We start from the raw sequence: 25611 nt of genomic DNA, 5'->3' as shown, positions 1-25611 counted from the left end.
CATAGGTTTGTACGATCAAAATTGGCCTGTGGTTAAACAACAACAATAAGCAGACTGAAGATTGACTCAAAAGACTTAACCATTCAGCCAACCCTTTGTACGGTTAAAGCAACAAAGGAGCTTCTAGGTGGTAATTCAACATGCTAGAAATAACAGTCACATCATACTTATATCCTGTCTTGCTGCCTTGAACATGAGAATGAAGGAAACATGACACTGTGGCCGTATCAAAAAAAAAAAAAAGGAAAAAACATGATGGTCACGGATAGAACACCGATTCTATGATTTATCTCTTCAACCAGGTCTGACTTGGTACTATAATTATCAACAACAAGTGTATTTAAATATTTTCTGTTTTTTATTCAAAACGCGAGTTATTTAATCGGTGTTATTTTTCATAGAATCCTCATTGTAAACATCTTCCTCCGGCTTGTCTTCATCATTATCACCATCACCACCATCTTTGTCGTCATCGTCGTCATCATCATCATCATCAAATTCATCTTCTAAAAAAGGTGGTTTATTTATTTCTTTGGAGTGGTAATTCCTTCAAGTTGAGTCTAGAAGAAGAAAATTCAAGACAATTAAGTTTATGATAAGGTATTTAAGATATATGCATGCGTACGTATAGATGGACATATAGACGGAACAGCTTTCCAAACAAGGGTATTTTCTGAAACTGCGAGAATTCCCCAGTTTGAGTAGCTGATGAGGGGTAAATTCCACGTTTCTTCCGCCATTAACATATTAACATACTTGCACGTTTGTTGCTCAAGAACACAACACACAACCCGGTCCAGGTATCGAACTCACAACCACATTATTGTTAGTCCGGTGCTCTAACGACTGAGTCTATATATATACATACACACACACACACATATATATATATATATATATATATATACATATATACACATACACACATACATGCATACATACACACACACACACACACACACACACACACACACACACACATATAAATAGATATACACATACGTACATACATACAAAGACTTGCCGTTGAGTTATCTACGTACGTGGGAGCTATCATAACTAAAAAGACCAACGAAGTGCAACAAGGGACTTTTGGAGAAACCGAAATAGGTAATTTAGGTTAAATGACTTTTTTCTTTGTCAGCCTAATATGTCAGTACCGTGAGTCAGTTGTGACTCTGGGTATATGCGAGCTGTGAGTGTGTATATTTGCCCGTGAGTGTGTGTGTGTGTGTGTGTGAATATATATATATATATATATATATATATATATATATATATATATATATTACTTGATGTTTGTAAGAAATTACACCAGTCAGCTAATTAGATGACATATGTGAGCGCGTGTATTGTGTGTGTTTGTGTTTAAACATTATTTAGCGTTAAAGAAAATTACTCCAGCTTAGTAATTAGACTAAACGTACAAATATCTCCATGTAATGTTCATTTCCAGATACAAACACACACGCGCGCGCAGAAATACAACTGTCCAATATGTACACACGTAGCTACCCAATTACACATGAATGTTTTCATGTTACTTGCTTAAGGGTCAACAGAACAACAGAAAAGGGGTCAGTCGTTAGATGATGAAAGGAGAACTTGTTGGTATTTAGAGGACAATAACCTCGGATTTAGCTTTGAAAACTCTTGTAGCTGTCGGAAACATATCAAAATGAAACAATGAAATCTGAAGAAATTAATTATAGTCTTCTGCGTTGACGAACAGGGAATACAGACAGTTCACAAGGATAGTGTATGGTACGTATTTACTCGTGTATGAGTCACATTTCTTTATACTTGCTTTTGACTGAAAAACTGAGGGGTGGACTTTCACACGAGGCAAAGCTAAAATCAAATTTGAATATTAACCCTTTGAGCCCGTAGCACCGGTTTACCGGTGGATGGCTTATTTTTCTCTATACCGTAGCACCGCTCTACCGGTGGAGTGCATCTGGAAGCCAGGTACATGATCAAATAAGGTTCAGGAAGTCAGGGCTCAAAGGGTTAAGAGATAAGATGGGAGCTGGCAGAATCGTAAGCACGCATTTCATCCTTTCGGGGTCGATAAAATAAATACCAGTTAAGCACTGGGGCCGATTTAATCGACTTACCCCTTCCCCTGAAATTACCGGCCTTGTGCCAAAATCTGGAATAAGGTAAGAGCTGCAGACTCATTAGCACACCGGGCAAAAGCTTACAGGCATTTCACCTGTCTTTATGTTCTGAGTTCGAATTCGTTGAGGTCGACTTTGCCTTTCCTCTTTTCGAGGTCTATAAAATAAATAGCAGCTGAGCATTGGAGTCGATGTAATCGACTTAACCCCTCCTCCGAAATTGCTGGTCTCGACCAAAATTTGAAACCAAATTATACACGACTAAATACGGTAAGTTATTTATTAGATTAAGCATTAAAGAGTTAACTTGAAATAATTACACCAGCCTCGTACCTCTGCAACTCAATCACCCCCCCCCCCCCCCACTTGCTACGATAACCCTTCCTACTATAAGCCAAGAGCCTGAAAATTTAAGGGAGGGGGCCAGTGTTTAATTGGCACTTATTTCATGGAATTATCCGAAATGATGTAAGGCAAAGTCGAGCTCGGTGGAATTTGAACTCTGAACGTAAAGAGCCGGAAAGAGTACTGCAAAGCATTTTGTCCTTTCTAATCTAGGCAAAAGGCCCGAAATTTCTGAGGAGGAAGGGGTGGGCAGTCGATTAGATCGACCCCAGTACGTAACTGGTACTTAATTTATCGACCCCGAAAAGATGAAAGGCAAAGTCGACCTCGGCGGAATTTGAACTCAGAACGTAGCGGCAGACGAAATGCCGCTAAGCATTTCGCCCGGCGTGCTAACGTTTCTGCCAGCTCGCCGCCTTCCTCAGAGCTGGTTTGTCTTCGTACCTCGAAGACTTAGGCGCCCCCACTCACACGTCTCTCTACTTATCGTCACCCTTGGTGTTTCTTACCCCTTTGTCTTCTCCTTATTTTTCCTAATTTGGCTCCGACTATCACCTGTTCCACAACACGAGAAACACTTGGCTGGGAGGGAACCAGTATCGCAGTGACAATGACGTCATATCTATTGTTAATGACATTTTGTGACCAACAAAATGAGAGCTTCTTTACCAATGGGATCCAAGTACTTCAACATCGATGGAAGAAGTGTGTGGACTGCAAGGCGGACTAAGCTGAAAAATAAACCTCACTTGGTCACATTCTATGAGAGTATTCTTGGTGCAGCCTACGAACTTTTCAGCTGGACCCTTGTAATCACACAGCTATGACTATGTCCATATAATTACTTATTGACATAAGGCAGCGAGCTGGCAGAATCATTAGCACGCCGGTCGAAATGCTTAGTGGTATTTCGTTTGCTGCTACGTTCTGAGTTCAAATTCCGCCGTGGTCGACTTTGCCTTTCATCCTTTCGGGGTCGATAAATTAAGTACCAGTTACGCACTGGGGTCGATGTAATCGATTTAATCCGTTCGTCTGTCCTTTTTTGTCCTCTCTATGTTTAGCCCCTTGTGAGCAATGAAGAAATAAGAAACGTTATCACGCCGGGCGAAATGCTAAGCGGTATTTCGTCTGTTTTTACGTTCTGGGTTCAAATGCCACCGTGGTCAACTTTGCCTTTCATCATTTTGGGGTCGATAAATTAAGTACCAGTTGCGTACCTCCCTCCAAATTTCAGGCCTTGTGCCTAGAGAAGAAAAAACTATATTAAGGTGGCGAGCTGGCAGAAACGTTAGCACGCCGGGCGAAATGCTTAGCGGTATTTTGTCTGCCGTTACGTTCTGAGTTCAGATTCCGCCGAGGTCGACTTTGCCTTTCATCCTTTCGAGGTCGATAAATTAAGTACCAGTGAAACACAGGAATTGATATAAACAACTAACCCCTCACCTTGTGCCTATAGTAGGAAGGATAATTACTTATTGACGTAAACCGGGGCAGAAGAGAATTCAAGAATCCAACGACCCTATTTATTCCGAAGCAAACGTGAAGACGTAATGAATGGGCTGTGTTTGATTATAGGGGGTGGAGCGTCAGTCACGAGGATGGGCATTATTAAATTCATACAATGTATATATTATATGTATATGCAAATGATGTACCGAATATTTTGTTTTAAAGTATTGATCATACTACTATAAGAAATATTCAATGTTATAATGGCGGACCAAATATAATTGATTCGCAAACTCCAAGCAACAGGTTCAATCTGTTAGAGGCACTGTCAGATGATGATGATGATGACGATGATGGTGGTAACGATGATGATGGTGATGATGATGATGATGATCGTTGTTGTTATTGTCGTTGTTGTTCTTGTTGCATTAGCTCTTCCGCCCCCCGCCCCCCGCCACCCCAGGCCAATCCTGATCAAACAACAGACTATGGTCGCAGGCGTTCCAATATTGTCTGAGAATTTCTAATAGCATGATCGATATTTTAGAACAAAATAATATTGTGTATATCATTTATATATATACTAGCAGAGGCACCCGGCGTTGCTCGGGAATGAAATTGTTGCTTATATACTTGAAGAAAAAAAGGCAAAATATGCTGTATAGAAATTTGAGGACATTCTGTAGATGGACTCTCAGATGAATGATGGCTGGCGCCTCTCATGAATGGGGAAAATTGAAGATGTGCCAAAAAGCCTCATTGGTACTTGGAAACTTTTACGAAAATTAAAATGGGGATTAAATGAAAAAAATGATTTACTTGAATATCCTCAGAAGAGTAATTGAAATAAATGGCGATTTTGGACCCCCCCCCGCACGCGCATACACACGTGTGTCTTTGTAAATATGTTTGTATACATTTATGTATGTGTGTGTTTGTAAGAGACAGAGTGTGAGTGAGAGAGAGAGGTTTGTTGTCATGTATACGTACATGCATAAATATACATACATCTTTGGATGTATGCATATGATAACACAGCCCTTGACTCACTCACACTCTATCTCTTACAAACACGCACGCGCGCGCATACACACGTGTGTCTTTGTAAATATGTTTGTATACATTTATGTATGTGTGTGTTTGTAAGAGACAGAGTGTGAGTGAGTCAAGGGGTGTGTGTGTACGTGTGTATGTGTGTGAGACAGAGTGAGAGAGCGGTGTGAATGTAGTATTTACTCTCTCTCTCTCTCTCTCTCTCATACACACGAACACACAAACTAGAGAGTGAAGCTTTTTGCGGTTGTTACGTCAATACCGGAAGTTGACATTGAGGAACCTTTTTAAAGAAGTGAATCTTAAATATAAAGCAATATTATTTATTTTTAATTAAAAAAATCAAATGAAGAGCCTAAGATTTATCCGAGGTCAAATTATTCATGCATTACAAGTATGGAAGCATTTGGTGAAGTCGATTTCACGTGAAAAGCGATTACACACACATCTCTGTTTTATATATTTATATATATATATATATATATATATATATATATATATATATTACATACGCATAGATAAATAGTCTGTGTGTGTGTGTGTCAGTGCGCGCGCGGGTACGTGCGTAAATACATTTATGTCGACATACGGACACGAATACTTACATTCATATATATATATATATGTGTGTGTGTGTGTGTGTGTTTGTATATATGTATTAAATATATATATATATTATATTATCTAGATAGATAGATAGATATACAAGTACATGCAGACACACACAAATACATACATGCACATATGTATACATATATGTATATATTTAAATGTAAAAAGAAAAACATTTATATAGAGAAAAACACACACACATCCATTTAAGCATTCATACACACATACATACGTAAATATATACATACACCCCTACATACATGAATATATACATACATATATACACATATACACACATACGTTCATACACGCATATATAAACATACATTCATACGCACATATATACACACACACATACACACATACCCATACACATACGAAAGGGCAACAAGAGAAACAATTAATTTCACAAAAATCGATATGAAAAACAGACTGTTTTTAGACTTCTACAGAATCGATGTTTTCTTTGCCTCTAACAACGCTCACAGTTGCCTTCTAAAAGCCACACAACCAAAATATCTCTTCAAGCCATCACGGCTTATCTTATTCATTATCTAAACAATGAACTGCCGTCTTAGGTCCTTTCTCAAACGTCCCCGCTATCGTCGCAAGCACCTACTACATCGTTAATACTCCATAAACCAGTAAATCTTAGATAATGCATCAAGGCCTAATTGATTGGAGATTAGAAAAGAGAAAATTTAACATCAATATTGAAGCTGTTTAGGACAACAGGGCTGGGTTGGGTCGATCTTTAATCGGTTGATGTTGCTGGCGCCTTTTACGCTTGTTGCAAGCATGGCGCAACAACTACGAACCCCAATCGAATCGTTTCAGTGCCGCCTGTGCTTTAAGGGTAGATGAGGTGTGAATTCCAATGGATAAGGTCTTCTAGTGAACAAAAGTAACCCTACGCATAAAAGGGTTACTAATTTAAACCCACGACTAGCAATTTTGACAGGAGGGGGAGTAATCGATTCCATTGGCCCCTGTATTTAGACTGATGCTTTACTTTGTCGACCTTCAAAGGATGAAAAGCAAAGGACCACGGCGGGAATTGAACTCAGAACGTAAAGAGTCAGAAAAAAACATATCACGAAACATTTTCCCGACGCGCTAACAACTATTCTTCCAGCTTGCAGTACTCGAAACATATTTTGTTGTATCTGGGGAGAGCCATTCTCTTTTAGTGCCTTATAATTTAACACACTGACCGGTAAAGTTTCCACTCATTTACTTATTTATTTTTACCGGTGAGTGTGTTAAATAATAAGGCACTAAAATAGAATGACTCTCCTCAGACACAGCAATATATATATATATATATATATATATATATATATATATATATATATATATATATATATATATATATATATATATATCGCAAATTAAACGATGAATTAATCTCCTGCAAAGATAATTGGATTGGGACTACTTAATAACAGAACGGTGTAGGATTAGATGATGTTGGTGATTTGATTGCAGATTCGATTGTTAATTTTGATCGGTGGTTTGGTTACTGTGTTGAGAATTTGAATCTTTTAGAAACCGGATCGGGCTGAATTAGAGTGCTAAATATTAAGTTCACATTATGTAAAAAAAAAATCACCACTATGAGCACAGCCTGTTATTGCAATAAGCTCCTACCTTTACAAGCCTTCCCAATAGCCTATATGCAATCATCTGCAAACGCCCAGACACATTCAAAGCACTCACTGAAAAACACTACAACACCATTCCAAGAATTCTATTTCTCGCACTCTGTTCCCACTAACATAAAAATTCATACAGGCACTAAAATAACTTCTGTTAGTCGATGAGCTAAAGAGGAACTGTGTGCACGGTTACCGTTCCCGTTGGAAATAAACGCTAAATTTCCCTCTAATAACAACCTACTTCTTAAAAAAGGATGTGTTGATTAGTGTGGCCATGAATTCATTGTGCTCAGCCATGGATCCATTGTGTTCACGATAAAGAGGTAATGGTCATAGCACTAAGGGATTTTTTTTTTACGTGGCTTGGTAGGAAAAGGAAATGTCAGCACTCATGAGCCATCTCTGGGCCTCCAAAACTGACAGGAGGGAGAAAAAGGAGACCTGGTCCAAATGCTGGGAACAGAGTGATCTTCGCTAAAAGCACTCAAGGACATATAGAGCGGGAGTGGAAACGGAATAAGGCGAAGGTTTACATCTATCGTTCAAGGAAAGGAACGGTTTCCACGCAGTTTCCATCAACCAAATTCCGCTCTTTGGTTGACTCGATACGACGCTTGAAGACACTCAACTAGAGAGTAACATAATGGGATAGGACCCCCCACCAAATCTACATAACTATGAAGCAGACGTATTAAGCACTCAGCCATGCAAACACATTGGCCTGCTCAATGAAGATTGATTTGAAATAAAGACAAAACAGCAACAACTAAATTATATGTGTGTGCCTACACGCGTGTTGAAGAAAACAAACTAAGGGAAATAACTCGAAGTAGCCAGTGCCATGTATTTGAACAACAATGATAGATAATGGTATATTAAATACCATACAAGATATATTCTTCGTGTATTGAAATTATCTTAGATCCAAGTGATGGAAGAACAATCACCTGACGGCAGTGTGGACCAATTCTAAACGAGAAGTGAAATAACCTCAAGAATCAAGTATTCTCCAAAACTGAAATGCCATTAAGGAAATTGTTTGTAGACAAGAGGACAGCTGTGGATACGTGTTTCTGTTTCAACAGGTGTCATCAGTACAGTTGTTGCCCTGCCTTGTCTCCAGCAGAACGAGATACTTAAAGATATACAAAAAGTAGTAGAACACAGTTAAACCTAGATAACGAAACATTATGTAAAAGGAAAATAACTCAGAGTGAACTGTATCATATATTTCAACACGAAATGTATATAAGAATATATTAAATACTATACGAGATAAATTTATTGATTTATTAAAATTATTTCCGCTTCCAGGGATGATATAACAATCGCTCGGTGGCAACTGAAACCAACACAAATGAGGGTGAAAGATAGCCTCAAGAACCAAGAATTCCACAAATTTGACATGCTACACAGAGCTAATATATTCTCTCACAGTCAAGTCATTCAAGGGTCTAGTAGTTACGCTGATGAAGTCTAATAAGACCAAAACATGTCCGGAACTATCATCATAATTTCCAAAGATCAGACTCACTCTTCACTGTATGTTCCCATTTAATTTTTAATGAATTTATATTTCCAATTGTCTTCCTTGCTTTTCTTCACAATAATTTTCATTAACTTAAATGATATTTTTCTTCTCATTGCATGTGTAAATTCAATTGATTAAAAACTTTCGACTAACACACAGACACATACATACATACATACATATATACATACATATATATATATATATACACACACATGTAAATACACATGGGTGTGTATACACACACACATATATATGCGCGTGCATATTATAATAAATATAAATGTATGTATGCAAGTATGTATGCATGTATGCATGTCCGTATATACGTATGTGTAAAGCTATCTATAAATAGTTATAGGGTGCGAGAGAGAAAGAGAGAGACGAGAAGAGATATATAGATAACTACATGAATAAAAACTATGACTATTCAGTTGTCAAACGAATGTGTTCTCTTCATACACGGAATCACTATAAAGAAAAAAACACTGCATATACACCAAAGGCAACAAATGACCAACTTAAAAATATAATACGGTGTGACCCACAGTAATAACATCGCCAGTGTAGCGAGAAACTTCCACTCTCTGATCAAAAACGATTTTCTCAGCTCCTGCAAGTTTCCCAAACTTTTTGACAAAAACTGTATAAAAGTGAGCCATAGTTGCTTTCAGAATATGTCTAGCGTTACTAAAAGCTATAACGCAAAATATTTTACCTATACAATTGCTGAATTATCGATCTCTTTCCTTTGAAAATGAAATGCTTGGAGGCTTACTTCACAAAATCGTACTGACGTCATCAAGAAGACACACAGACAAATTATATAAGATTCATAGTGCATTCATTCAAAATTACCTGAACCAACACTGCCATTTGGAAAACAATACACTTCTCTCAAAGTGTATTTGGAAATATACAAATAAATGAGACGCTGATTTTAACAAAGGTGCAGGGCTACATACTTTAAGAAGAACTTGATCGGCCTTGCTACTTCAGTGGTTATTTATTTAATCGACACCCTTCAAAAGGTATAAAAAATAAAACTAACTATAGAGGGATTTGAACTTAGAATATAGAACAGCAAAGCATTTTGTCCAGTGCTATTAACAATTTTGCTATCACTGTCCCAACTATTTCTGAAAGAGCATCAACGTTTAGAATCAGGTCAAGGCACTGCGTTAGGTTTCCTGTTTTACAGAATAAACAAAAAAAAAAAAACAAAAAAAAACTTTACATTATCCAGTTCTAAACAACATAAAAATGAATTAATTACATTCTGCTGCCATATGCCTAAACTGCACATAAATTTCAAGAAGTGTTGTCTGATATATGTGCTATGATGAACAGCACTTGACGTCATGTACCATGTCACCAGTTAATGGCATCTGGTATTTTTCATAACTTTCAAACGTTATCTGCTATTTTTCTAATTTAATGCTGAGTACAGTTGACCAACTATTCATTATAGGTTCACAATCTTAGTTACCAAATATACATACAACAAACACATTCTCTACACTACTAATATATATACACACACACACATATATATATATATATATATATATATAAATGCAAGATCCAGGGATCGAGATGTAGGAAGAAAGTTAGCTTTAAGCAATCCGTAGTAAATACAAAAAACAACTTTCAGGGAGAATAGTGGTTTATTGAGATGGAAGGTTGCGGATCTTTTAAATTTTTATTGAAGAATAATGAGCTGAAAAAAAGTTCTTTTTATAATCCTCAGTAGGTAGCCAGGGTTGCTGAGTGTGCGAAAAAAAATATTAGAGATACGGAATAGGAGCAGAGCGGAGCGGAAACCCCTTTTGGTCACGAATGACCATGGGATTGCATCTAGAAAGTTACCTTCCAAGGCACACAAGTCCGGGCAAGGATGTTTATGGAAGACCAGCAGTCACCCATGCATACCGGTCTCCCCTCTCCACACCACTGATGTTATCCAAGGGAAAGGCAAAGACCGATACAGCTTGGTATCAGTGACGTCGCAACTCATTTCTACAGCTGAGTGAACTGGAGCAACATGAAATAAAGTGTCTTGCTCAAGAACACAACACGCAGCCCGGTCCGGGTTTCGAACTCACCGGGCTACATACGTTTCATAGCGCGTGCAACCTCAAAAGTGGTAAAAACCCAAGCGAGGTGTATATCACTAAGTACTCTTCAGGCCAAGGATATCTTGATTAGGTTAAAGGTTATATTATCACAAGGAGGTACATGTTGACGCAAAGAAGATTCAGTCAGAATGTGTCTACATTCTGATTGGATCCTCTTTGTGTCAAAATGTACCTCCTTGCAACAATGTAGCCTTTAATCTAATCAAGATATTCTTGGCCTGAAGAGTAGCTGGCAGTATTATACAACTCGCTTGGATTTTACTTGTGAGGTTCCACTTACTATGATGTTGATGAGGATAATGATGATGAGAATGATGATGATGAGGATGACGATGATGACGACGACGACGACGATGATGATGATGATAGATTGAATAACGTACTTTCTTGGTACATTAAAACCGATTAAAAAGATTGAATGATCACAACTGAAATGACTTTGAGTATATTTCCATTCAAGCAGAGCTGACCTCAGGTTAAACAACAACAACATTAAAATATGCAAATTAAGGTTGAACCGATTTGGAGATAGTTGGGAACTCTGTTTTCATTGGAACTCTAATCAAAGGAACCAAACACAAATGCAGTCAGTCAATACATAAATGCATATATTGAACAATGTGGATGTGTACACACGCACACATACACACACACACACACTCACACACACGCGCGCGCGCGCGCACACACACACACACACACACACACACACACACGCATGTACTCACGTTCACACAAAATGGATGCACATACAAAAACATATACACGCACAACAAACACACACTTCCTCTCTGACTTTCTGTCTCTCCCCCTCTCTCTCTCTCTCTCTCTCTCTCTCTCTCGCTCTCTCTCTCTCTCTCTCTCTCTCTCACACACACACACACTCGCACATACACATTCAGGCAAATGAAATATATTCATATGATTTACACATACTGATGTTCACATAATGTTGATGCACAATGTTCTTACAATAAGGACAGACACACATTCGTATACTGAGTACACACACATTCATACAATACACACGCACACACACACACACACACACTCACACATACACACAAACATGTATGCACACATGAGCACACTTTCTTACCATGTGTACACACACACATACATACTAAGTGGGCACATGCATACATTCACAAATTGTGTATATACAACATCTCCTACAGTGTGCATACATGCATACACATTCATTCATGTGTATGTGCCCCCCCACACACACACACATACACACAAATACATGTGTGCACACACAAGCACACTTTCTTATCATGGGTACACACACACACACACACACTCATACATACATACTATGTGGACACATACATACATTCAAAATTGCATATATACACTTCCTACAGTGTGCACACACGCATACACATTCATTCATGTGTATGTGGCCACACACACACACACACACACACACACACATTCTTATAATAATAACACACAGATCAATACAATGCAGGCACAAACACATTCATATAATGCCAGCACATGCACACACATAATGTAAATATACTCACACAACCTTCTACAGTATATATATACACAGACACATACTTACACACATTCACACATTCATACAAATATATACACTACAGTGAATACACATGCAATTCATAGAATGTAGACACCCTCATACACACACACACATGCACACAGCCACACACACACACACACACACACACACATGTGCAGCCAACCATTTACATTGTGACATGTTAAATGGCTGTTTGTTATTTATTGATGTGTTACAGCCCAGCACAACCTTGACACATCTGTACACAGACAAATGCTATTATAAACATTACAGAAATATATAATTCCCACACCAACAAACATTACAGTAATCTGTTATTTTAGATTAACACTGTGAAGGGGCATGGCCCAGTAGTTAATGGGGTTGGCCTGAAGGCAGTAAGGTTGTAGTTTCATTTCCTAATCCTGGCAGCATGGTGTGCAATGCAATTCATTTCATGTCACTATAGTCTAGTCAGCTAAGAACTTGTACTAATTGGGTGCTGGTGAAGTTCTTTTTCACTCTTCCCTCCTAGTTCTCCCATTTTCTTTCCCTCTCGCTCTCTCTCCAGTTGTCCTATTTTCTGTCTCCATTTGTCTTATCCTGGATATGTCGGTGTTTCAAGGATTGAAGAGCCAAGAAGGTGTCTATAGCAGTTCATGATTACATAGATACTGGCTCTTGTGCCGGTGGCATGTAAAAAGTACCATTCGAGTATGGTCGTTGTCAGTGCCACCTAACTGGCTCCCGTGCCAGTGGCATGTAAAAAGTACCATTTGAGTATGGTCATTGCCAGTGGCTCTCATGCCAGTAAAAAGCACCATTCAAGGCATGGTTGAAGCCAGTACTGCCTGACTGGCCCTCGTGCTGGTGGCATGTAAAAAGCACCCACTATACCTTTGGAGTGGTTGGTGTTAGAAAGGGCATCCAGCTGTAGAAACCTTGCCAGATCAGATTAGAGCCTAGTACACCCTTCTGGCTTGCCAGTCCTTAGTCAAACTGTCTAACCCATGCCAGCATGGAAAGCGGATGTTAAATGGCAATGATGATAATGATGTAAAACAATTAGTGTAGGTATTGTCCATGTTACTAAGCTATACTTGCTAGAGAATGCTTTGTTTGTGAGGGTTATTACTACTGGTTGAGTGTCAAAACCTGCTGGAATTCTACACACCTTTCCGTGATATTTCCAAGCAGGAAAATTTGCACTGTGAAGAACAGTTAGAATTTAAAAAAACGCTGTTTACTCTTCTTGCTGTGTTACATCAATACTGTTTTGAATCCTGTTGCAGAAAACTTTTCCTTGTGGTGGGAGAAATGTACATCCTCCCATTTGTTTCAGTCTGCTAGGTTTTGGAATTATCACAAGGACCCATCTTCTCCAACCAGTCAGAGCTTACTGTTGCTGACAGCTGTTAAACAGAATTTTTTTAGCTATGTTATTGCTTCTGCTTAAAGAGATCAGCTGAAATTTGGTTCTTATCCAGCAGCTTTGTAGCTCTTTATTTTCCTTGATGTTTGTTTTATTTCTTCCTTGAAATGCATCAGTTCTTATTTGCAGTGATTCGGCTGGTAATGCTGAGTTCAAAGTGTGACTAGATCTGGCTTACACCAACCATCTGAGTTGCAAGAACTAACTCGCTCGAAGAACAAGCAAGACCAATCAAGCTCAGAATTAGCTGCTGAAAGGCTACAGTGATGCAGGTTAATGCCGCGACCCAAGATACCATTTTCTTCAGACAGGAGATTATAGAAGATCTGGACAATTTCTTCTACATGTGCAATATGATCAGAAAAAATGGAAGCATAGAAAGTGATGCGAACAGTACAATTGGTAAAGTAGGAGACTTGTTCTAATATAAGCACCAAATCGGGATAACAATAAGCACCCATACTGATATGAAAGTCCACCTATGATCTCTTGTCAACCACAGCCCCCTTCAGCTGGTTTCTGCTGCCAAGCCTATCTCCTTGGTGGCTTTCTTCAACTGTTTGGTTTCTAGACCAATCTTCTATCAGAAGTAGCACACCAATCATGCAGGAAGCTGCAGCAGCCAACTTCAATAGGGTGTGAGGTCACATACCATCCTTTCACAAGGGTCTTCTCAAACAAATCCTGATATTTTATTTTGTTTAAATGGTAAGAAATGTTGAGTCTGTCCTTAAGTTTTGCACTCCTGAAGAGCAGGAACATATCTGATTGGAGTGATGTTACTGCTACCTCTGGAAAGATGAATCTGTCCTTCAGGACCACTTGAATCTCTCAGTTAGAGGCTGAATATAAACTAGAAAATGGGTCCTCTGCACATATACATACATACATACATACATGTGTGTGTGTGTGTGTGTGTGTGTGTGTGTGTGTGTGTGTGTGTGTGTGTGTGTGTGTATGTGTGTGTGTGTGTGTGTGCATGCATGCATGTGCAACTGTTAATCTACACATGTTTTTCTTTCTCCATCTGCTTTCTCTTCTCATACTTTTCTGTAGAAGAGAGTAGGTTTGAAATGTCAAAGACTCATCCATTTTTCCTAAGCAACAAACCAAAACAATTCATTTCTTTTCCCCTCCCTCACTTGCTTCTATCTTTGGCTTTTTGTTTCTGTGTACAATTTTGAACCATATATATCATCATCATCGTCGTCGTCGTTTAACGTCCGCTTTCCATGCTGGCATGGGTTGGACGGTTTGATTGAGGGTTGGCAAGCCAGAAGGCTGCACCAGGCTCCAATCTGATCTGTCAATGTTTCTACAGCTGGATGCCCTTCCTAACGCCAACAACTCCAAGAGTGTAGTAGGTGCTTTTTACATGCCACCGGCATGAGGGCCAATCAGGCGGTGGTGGCATCAGCCATACTTGAATGGTGCTTTTTACGTCCATCAGTATCGGAGCCAGTCAGGTAGCACTGGCAACGACCACGCTCGAATAGTGCTTTTTACATGCCACCGGCTCAGGACCAGTCAGCTGGCACTGGCATTGACCATGCTCGAATGGTGCTTTTCACACACACACACAAACATTATAAACATGAACTTTAAATTCAACTAAATACTTTATAAACATGAATCCAAGAAAGATGTGCATAGATCCATGGGACTCAAACTAGTAACTGTCATAATCCACTCAACTGTGTACACTGTTGCATCAAAGTGACCAGGCACATCTTCTGCATGCAAATGAGAGCCCATGAGATGTTACTGACTCGCTACATGGTTTATATCTCCCCTGCCTGCCACATGAGGACTCCAGTATTTCATAATACTTTTACAATATATTTATGTTTTTCTTCATATAATAAAGTTTTCTCTGTCCCTGATATTCTCAATGTTACTACAATTTTGAAAAGACTTCTGGGGACCTCCATCAATCTATGAGGACCATTCATTTGCACATGAAGCAGACTGACAGTTGTTCATGCATACAAGTCTCCCCTCTCAAAGCCATAGATGTTTATCCAAAAGAAAGGCCACCAACTTAGACCGATACAGCTGGACACCACTGTCATGGTAAGCATTGCAGTCAGGATGCAAAGGGCTGGAACAGACACCACAAGGTATCTAGCCTAACCTTCTAACGTTTCTGCTAATTCAGTGCCCTTGATTCATCATCATGTATCATCAGACCCGGAACATTACAGTCTCAAGTCCTAGGGTTTATAGGGCCAGTTACCCACTTACCATGGTATAATATTGCCCTTGGATGGGATTCCAGTCCATTACATTGTTACTTACAGTTGAGTGGACTGAAGCAACGTAGAATGAAGTGTTTTGCTCAAGAGTACAATGCACCACATGGTCATGGAATTGAAATCACGATCTTGTGATCGTGAGTACAAGGTGCTAATCACTAGACCAACAAACCTCAAAGAATAAAAAAAAATTAAGTTGACCCCTTGAGGATTTAAACTCAAAGTGCAGAAAAATGAAATGAATGCCATGGCATTGTTGGCCCAATGCGTTAACGACTTTGCCAATTCATCATCTTGAACAATTCTTTATTAATATTTGTAAAGTATGAAGGCAGTGAGCTAGCACAAATGTTAATATGCTGGGCAAAATGCTTAGTGGTATTTCGTCTGTCTTTACATTCTGAGTTCAAATTCTGCCAAGGTTGACTTTGCCTTTCATCCTTTCTAGGTCGATAAATTAAGTACCAGTTGCATACTGGAGTCGATCTAATCGACTGGCCCTCCCCAACAATTCTGGGCCTTGTGCATGGAGTAGAAAAGAATATTTGTAATGTATGGTATAGTAAAATTCCTATACTAATATCCCTTTCCCCTATAGGCTCAAGGCTTGAAATTTTCGGGGTGGGGAGTGATAAATTAATGACATCAACTCCAGTGCTCAACTGGTGCTTATTTTATTGACCCCAAAAGAATGAAAGGCCAAGTCGACCTCAGTAGAATTTCAACTCACAATCTAAAGACAGATGAAATGCCACTAAGCTATTTGTGCAACGTGCAACCAATCTTGTAAGCGTACTGCTTAAATTCCTACACTAATATTAATAACATATGACAAAGAAATATTTAGAATTTCTATTATGAATTTGAAATTAAATTAAACCTCACACATCATAAACACATAACTAAAATACCAAATTATGCACAGAACTGCCCGTGGGACTCGAATCATGCATGACTTGTAATCTACAGAGACAGAACATTTACATTCTACAATCCGCATGGCAAATAAACTTTACCAATCTTTCGAATTCTATATTGATTGATTTTTTTCTCCCCAACACAGACCATTATCAGTTTCCTTGGTAACCAAATTGTACATTGTTTTTATACTATATAGCGTAGGAGTGGCTGTGTGGTAAGTAGCTTGCTTACGAACCACATGGTTCCGGGTTCAGTCCCTCTGCGTGGGACTTTGGGCAAGTGTCTTCAACTATAGCCTTGGGCCGACCAAAGCCTTGTGAGTGTATTTCGTAGGCGGAAACTGAAAGAAGCCTGTCGTATATATGTATATATGTGTGTGTGTGTGTGTGTGTGTGTGTGTGTACGTGTATGTTTGTGTGTCTGTTTTGTTCCCCCAGCATCGCTGGTGTGTTTACATCCCTGTAACTTAGCGGTTCGGCAAAAGTGACCGATAGAATAAGTATTAGGCTTACAAAAAAAACCCTTCTATATCCAGCCATAAGATGTCATTTCACTCATATACTCTTTTACTCCAGCATGGCCACAGTCAAATGACGGAAACAAATAAAAGAGTAAAAGAGTATATGAGTGAAATGACATCTTATGGCTGGATATAGAAGGGTTTTTTTATTATATTGAGAAATGGTTAGCAGTTGAGCACTGGGGTTGATGTAATTGACCTAATCACTCCCCTGAACTTGCTGGCATTGTGCCAAAATTGGAAACCAATATTAAAGACTTATTCTTCTCAGTATAACTGTAAATTTACTTAATCCAAATATCTTGCCTTCCCAATATTCTGTATCTTTTTATTTTTTTTACTTGAGGCCATGCTGGAGCACCGCTTTAAAGGGTTTTTTAGTCAAAGAAATCAACCCCGGGACTTATTCTTTGTAAGCCTAGTACTTATTTTATCAATCTCTTTTGACAAACTGCTAGGTTATGGAAATATAAACACACCAGCATTGGTTGTCAAGCAATGGTGGGGGGACAAACACAGACACAGACACATGCACACACCCATACACACATGCATGCACACATGCACAAACCCACACACACACACACGCGCGCGCGCACACACGCGCGCTCACACACACACACACACACACACACGCTCACACACACACACACACACACACACACACACACATATATGACGAGCTACTTTCAGTTTCCGTCTACCAAATCCACTCACATGGATTTGGTCAGCCTAATTCTATAGTAGAAGACACTTGCCCAAGGTGCCACACAATGGGACTGAACTTGGAATCATGCGGTTGGGAAACAAGCTTCTTACCACACAGCCATGCTTGCACCTCAATTCATTTAACTGTGTGTGTGTGTGTGTGTGTGTGTGTGTGTGTGTGTGTGTGTGTGTGTGTGTGTGTGTTATCTAAAAACCTACCTTCAGCTGTGCAATGGTTCTCTTTAGGAAATTTGATTCATCTGCATGTTTCTTTTCTTCGACCATTCTCTGTTCGGCTGCTCTCTTCTCGATTTGCTCGCATTTAGCCTTCAGTTCGTTCACTTGCCGTTCCAACTCTCGTTTTTCCAATTCAAGGCCTTCAATCTATGGAATAATTGAAGTTAACAACATGTATTTGTACATCTGTACAAGGTTTTTTTCTAACGTCGTTATAGTTGTGTGACATTACAGTAATTAATAAGCTGGATGTTATAGCATTCAGTCAGTTGCTGAGATGGCACTTAGGGGACCATTATATCATCATCATCATCATTATCATCGTTGTCATTTCAATCAATGAGAAGAGAAAAAGGAGAGAGAAAGAGAGAAAAATGAAACAAGAAATGTATATATAAAGGGAAGAAAAAAGAGAGAGAAGAGAAGGTTAACAAAGAGAGAAAATGATAGGAAGAGTGAGAAAAAGAAAAGAAAAAAGAGTCATCATCATCATCATTTAACGTCTGCCTTCGATGCTAGCATGGGTTAAAAGAAATAAGAAAAACTGAAAGACAAAGGGAGATTCCTTGTCACATATACATACATATGTACAGAGCCGGATTAAAAACCATGTATGCGCAATAAATTGCTTGCACTTCTTCAATATGCCAAATATCTTAATTTTTTTTTATATACAATTCCTAACAATATTTAATTCTAAAAATATAATGGGATTTCTTAGACACTGAATGGCTATGAGGGTTCACCCAAGTAAAACAGGAATCAAACAGGTCCACAGACAAAAAGTGGTTGATAACCACTGCTCTAGAGTTTCTCCAATGTGTTGCTGCTTCCTCAGACAGAAATAGGGGGGATAATGGATAAAGATAAATCACTGTGATAATGGACACACTGGGTCATACGACTGGTTAAATTCATAAGTGGGCTTTTGACAGGAGTCATCAGAGGACAACATAAGATGACTGGAGAGAAAAATATTAACATATGTGCACAGACACCACCATATTGCTATCAGTTTCATATATATATGTATGTGTAAGGGCATCCAGCCATAAACACCATGCCAAATCAGACTGGGACATAATGCAGCCCTCCAGCTTACCAGTTCCAGTCAAACCAACTAACTCATGCCGGCATGGAAAGCAGATGTTAACTGATGATGACGACGTACGTATGTATGTATGCATGTATGTATCTATCTCTCTCTCTATATATATGTAAATTTAAATAGAGGTTAAAAAACCACCTTAAGGGATAGAAAATATCCAATGAATTACTGATTTGTTAGCTATTATTTTGTTATAAATAGTAATATTCATAAAATAATAGGTTTAAATATAAATCTTGGTTTATAAATATTCAAAATAAAAACCAGAAAATGGAGATGTACCATTAATATAATTTATCAACTGCAAAAATTCAACATGTTCATTTACAGCTGTTTCGATTTTGCCCAAAAGAAATAAATTCTTTTGAGCAAAATCAAAACAACTGTAAGTGAACATGTATGTATGCAAAAATTGTACGTATATGCATATATATATATATATATCATCGTCGTCATCATCATCGTTGTCGTCATCATCGTCGTCGTCATCGTCATCGTCATCATCGTCGTCGTCGTCATCGTCATTTAACGTCCGCTTTCCATGGACGATTTGACTGAGGACTGGTGAAACCAGATGGCTACACCAGGCTCCAATCTGATTTGGCAGAGTTTCTACAGCTGGATGCCCTTACTAATATATATATATATATATATATATATATATATATATATATATATACACACACACACACATATTTTTATTTATATATATGTATTTATGTACGTATGTATATAATGTTTACCCTTTTCTCCATATCAGTTTTTCCTTGCTCAGCTGCAAGTGCTTTTCTCATTCCAAAAGCCACACTGCTTTCATACAATGTCTGATATGCTGCAATTGTCATGCGAATCTCATCGCGCACACGCAACAACAGAAGACCACGTTCAGAGCAGTTGATGGTTACTTGACGAATCAATTCATCTGAAAGCATTAGAAATTTATTAAGAATTCTTATAAAATGTGTGTAATCGACAGAAACAAATGAGGGACACCCTACATATCACCATTCAACCAGCTAGAAGTAGCAGCTAAATCTCCTTTAATACATGCCCTATGTTTTTAAAAGAGAAATATTTGAAATATAGTCCTGGATCATATCATGGCTGAAGAAGGCAGAATGGTTATTTCTGGGACACTTTCGATCATAAAAATACTCAAATAAGGTTTGTATGGCACTTAACAATAAGGATGAGTGAAATCTCTACAGTATCACTCGATCTTCTAGAAATAGCAGTCAAATTTCCCTCAAATCACATCTACTGTCTTTAAAGAATAGGTAGGACACCTTGAATTATATAGTCCTCAATAAATATAGAAGACTGACTAGTCAAAGATGGAGTATCTTTGATCATAGGTTTGTTCAGTCAGGGCTGATCCCGGGGCTAAGCAACAATTCACAATTGGTTTGAAATGAAGTTCATCTAAACATATTCCATGGAAGAAACAGTAGAAAAGGACCATCCATCCATCTATCCTTTCCATCTGCCATTACTGGGAAGGTTGTGGAGGGGTAGAATCCTCAGGCACTTTCTCCATAGGTCCTATCAGAAACAGCCATCATTACACTTTCTCAATGGGTTCTTATATATCCAGATATTATCCAGCCAGTTTGTTTCTGGTGTACACTTAGGTCTCCTGCTGGTAGCCATGCTTGGTTTTGTCTTTCATCCTCCCAGGATCAATAAAATAAGCACCACTTAAACACTGGAATCAATGCAATCAATTTACTCAGTCCCCCAAAACTACTGGCCTTGTGTCAAAATTTGAAATCAATATTTAACGCAGTGAGCTGGCAGAATTATCAGCATGTCAATTAAATAGGCACAGGAGTGGCTGTGTGGTCAGTAGGCTGCTTACCAACCACATGGTTCCCGGTTCAGTCCCACTGCAAGACACCTTGGGCAAGTGTTTTCTACTATAACCTCAAGCTGACCAAAACCTTGTGAGTGGATTTGGTAGACAGAAACTGAAAGAAGCCTGTCATATATGTGTGTGTGTGTGTGTGTGTGTGTGTGTGTGTGTGTATATATATATAGGCCAGCCAGTCCTATTGTGCTGATGCATGATGTCGCTTGGTCGTGCATGCACAATTGCCAGCATCGTCAAATTTGCAAACTAGAATATCATACTGATGAGGAAATGAAAAGTTTTATATGTGTGTGTGTGTGTGTGTGTGTGTGTGTGTGTGTGTGTGTGTGTGTGTGTGTCTGTGTTTGTCCCCCCTCTACCCAACCGATGACAACCGATGCTGGTGTGTTTATATCCCCATAACATCGCGGTTCGGCAGAAGAGACCGATTGAATAAGTACTAGGCTTACAAAGAATAAGTCCTGGAGTCGATTTGCTCAACTGAAGGCAGTGCTCCAGCATGGCCACAATCAAATGACTGAAACAAGTAAAAGAATAAAAGAATATCAGGCATTCTTTTTAGTGGCACTGTGTACAACTTTACACTCTGCATTCGAATTCTGTTGATAAAGTAAGTACCAGTTAAGTACTGGGGTGGATGTAATCAGCTTGCCCCCTTCCACCAAAATTTCAGACCTTGTGCCTGTAATAGAAAGGATATGAAACTAATATCTAGTTTTGTAATTTATTTTCCATGTTCACATTCTACTGGAGTTGATACTGCACTTTATTCAACTAAACGGGTAAGGGTGTTAATGAAATAGATACCAGTAATTCACAGGGGCCACTATCGTTCATCTTCTCTAAAAATTGGATCGTGTCTAGTGAAAATAAATCAACTTCCTGGACTAAATTCTTCCAGCCCTAAGTGTCAAATCTTTGGAATCTCTTCCTCAATCCACAGATGTTGATTTGCAGGTAAACCAGGCGATGCTGTTAAACCAGGTAATGTAATATATTCACCATCCATGTTTGCAGCGTTAGATTCAATTTCTGCAACACCTAAATCATATGTCGGAGATATTTTGAGAGTTAAAACACAAACATTACGGAACTTGACTGGACTTCAGTAATGTTGATAGAGTTCCAATACTGCTGTACTAAAGTTAGAACATCGGCTGTAAATTTAAAAATAATTGTACAAACACAATCACAACTGTCTAGCTGTTAATGTTAATACAATATAGCAGCAACTGCTTTATGATGTTAGCTTTCACCCTTTCAAGAGGATAACACAGTAGTTCTCAATGTGGGAAGTAACACCCCTAAGGAGTCACTGGGCATGTCGAAGAGGACATTAGGCTTTAGGGGGCAGTGAGGTAACATAATTAGCATATTAAATTTACCTATTATATTATACATCGTGGAGGCGCAATGGCCCAGTGGTTAGGGCAGCGGACTCGCAGTCATAGGATCGCAGTTTTGATTCCCAGACCGGGTGTTGTGAGTGTTTATTGAGCGAAAACACCTAAAGTTCCACTAGGCTCCGGCAGGGGATGGATGCGAACCCTGCTGTACTCTTTCACCACAACTTTCTCTCACTCTTACTTTCTGTTGTGCCTGTAATTCAAAGGGTCAGCCTTGTCACACTGTGTCATGCTGAATATCCTCGAGAACTACGTTAAGGGTACACGTGTCTGTGGAGTGCTCAGCCACTTGCATGTTAATTTCACGAGCAGGCTGTTCCGTTGATCGGATCAACTGGAACCCTCGACGTTGTAATCAACGGAGTGCCAACAACATATTATGCATTATAAAACCAGTAATTTTTTCTATGTTAGAAACCATTATGTACAAAAGAGATACTGTCTTTAGGGAGCAATATTTCTAATAAGAGTTGGGTATAATGTGACTTACCAAAACATTGTGAGTAGAGTTCTCGACGTACTGCGCATATTCCAGTCTCTCTTGCTTGTCTTTGCTGGAGACGGCGATCAAGTTCTTCCTGTAGAGTTACAACATCTAACCTTGTGGCTGGAGTGCTGGACACTTGCTGGACCCATAGCTGACCATTTTCCGTCCATTCTCTAGAACAATACAATTGATAGAAGTGTATTGTAGTTTGCTTGAAACATTGCAGAAAAACATAGCAAATCAACGCATTATGGGAGCGAATAGCAATGCAGATGCAGCATTAAATATAAAAGAAATATCAATAACAAAATGAAAAATATTTTATTAGATTTTATATTTTGAGCTAAAACTCTTTTTCAAAAACTTTGAAGCAGAGATATAAATTACATGTTCATTTCAAATCACGAGCATTTGACATGCCAACACAATGAACATGTAATGTATACCTCTCTCTCTCCCTCTCTCTCTCTCTCCCCCTCCTTCTATCCTTTTTCTCTGTTGTCCTTTAAAGCTTTTGAAAAGGACTTTTAACCTCAAAATATCAGGACCAGTTCACTCTTTCTAAGGTAACGTTTCTACATTTTTGTTATCTCTGTCTTTTAATATTTAATGTTCCATCTGCAGTGCTGTTGCTTTCCATGACACATTTTCTAAATAAAATTGATGCTCTGCTTCCTAAATATTTTACCACCTTACACCTATTTTTTTCAATCTCAGGTCATGGTGGCCATGGTTGTCTGGTGATGGCAGTGGTGGTGGTGGGATTGATGGTGATGATGATACTGATGATGATGCTGCTGGATGACACGATGATGGCTGCTACAATCATTATTTTTTTTTAACATATTTTTTTTTTTTTTAAACAATGAACCTCCATCATCAAAGTTATTCTCATTTCAACCAAAACCAGTTCTGCCTGTGAAAGTGCGAATTCTACTCTGGGTTAAAGCCATTAAGTCACTCCCACCCTACCACCACTTTGCATCCCCTCCCCCACCTTGCATCCCCTCCCCCCACCTTGCATCCCCTCCCCCCACCTTGCATCCCCTCCCCCCACCTTGCATCCCCTCCCCCCACCTTGCATCCCCTCCCCCCTTTGCTTGTCATTAAATGTCCTAATAGCAGTTCCAGCGGGAAATGCAGCTTTTCACTACAGGCTGATCTTCAAAGGGTAGACTAATTTTACTATCAGTGTTATCCTCACTTTTGCTTACTGCTTATTATTATTATTATTATTATTATTATTATTATTATTATTATTATCATTGTTGTTGTTGTTGTCATTGCTGTTGTTGTTGTCAACGCTGCTATTGTTGCTGCTATTTAACATTACATGTCTTTGACAGTGATTAACTTTTCTCATGCATCTTACTAGCCCAACAGCATGATGGTGAGGTGTTAAGAAGTGTGAAGAGGTAAGGAGAGAGACAAACAGAGAGAGAGAGAGAGAGAGAGAGAGAGAGAGAGAGAGAAAGAAAGAAAGATAAAAAGACAAAGAGAATAGTTGTTTAAATTATTTCTTTCTCTTTTTCCTTCTTTCTTCTATTTTCTCTCCCCCACCCCATCCCATCATATTATACTACTGGAGATTTTTTTTGTTTATTATTCTCCCCCCCCCCCCAATTATTTTTTCTTATATATATCGTTGCCAGTGCCCCTGGACTGGTTCTTGTGCGGGTGGCACATGAGATGCACCATTTTGAGCGTGGCCGTTGCCAGTACCGCCTGACTGGCTCCTGTAGGATTTTCGAGCGAGATCGTTGCCAGTGCCCCTGGACTGGCTTGTGCGGGTGGCACATAAAAGACACCATTTCGAGCGTGGCCGTTTTCGTGCGGGTGACACGTAAAAGCACCCACTACACTCTCTGAGTGGTTGGCGTTAGGAAGGGCATCCAGCTGTAGAAACTCTGCCAAATCAGACTGGAGCCTGGTGTTGCCATCCGGTTTCACCAGTCCTCAGTCAAATCGTCCAACCCATGCTAGCATGGAAAGCGGACGTTAAACGATGATGATGATGATGATGATGATATTTTTAGGTCAAAAGTGAAAGAAACAATGTATATTATAGACAATGTTTATTTAGATAAGCTGGGTATCGTGGAATATGCAAGTATTTTGAAGAGTATAAAATAATATTATTGTCCTAAATGTTTTTTGCAGTCCTTGCGGTTAATAAAGAAAGAATATTATAATTATTCTTCATCATCATCATCCTCATCATTTAAAA

General features: G+C 38.9%; 1 protein-coding gene across 1 annotated transcript in view; it reads right to left on the bottom strand.

Moving 5' to 3' along the window:
- Nucleotides 1-339: 339 nt before the first annotated feature.
- Nucleotides 340-25611, bottom strand: part of LOC106875591 (33 kDa inner dynein arm light chain, axonemal) — a 45072-nt gene continuing 19800 nt past the window's right edge. The window contains exons 3-6 of the mRNA XM_089349635.1: nt 23388-23557; nt 20365-20543; nt 18496-18660; nt 340-560 (exon numbers count right to left, since the gene is read on the bottom strand). Of these exons, the coding sequence (XP_089205761.1) occupies nt 525-560; nt 18496-18660; nt 20365-20543; nt 23388-23557 (550 nt within the window). The 3' untranslated portion in view covers nt 340-524. The remainder of the gene's footprint in view (nt 561-18495; nt 18661-20364; nt 20544-23387; nt 23558-25611) is intronic.

The sequence above is a fragment of the Octopus bimaculoides genome, chromosome 3 (assembly GCF_046866305.1).
Source record: "Octopus bimaculoides isolate indiv1 chromosome 3, ASM4686630v1, whole genome shotgun sequence".
NCBI classification, from domain to species: Eukaryota; Metazoa; Mollusca; class Cephalopoda; order Octopoda; family Octopodidae; genus Octopus; species Octopus bimaculoides.
This window is presented reverse-complemented; position numbering and strand designations above follow the sequence as displayed.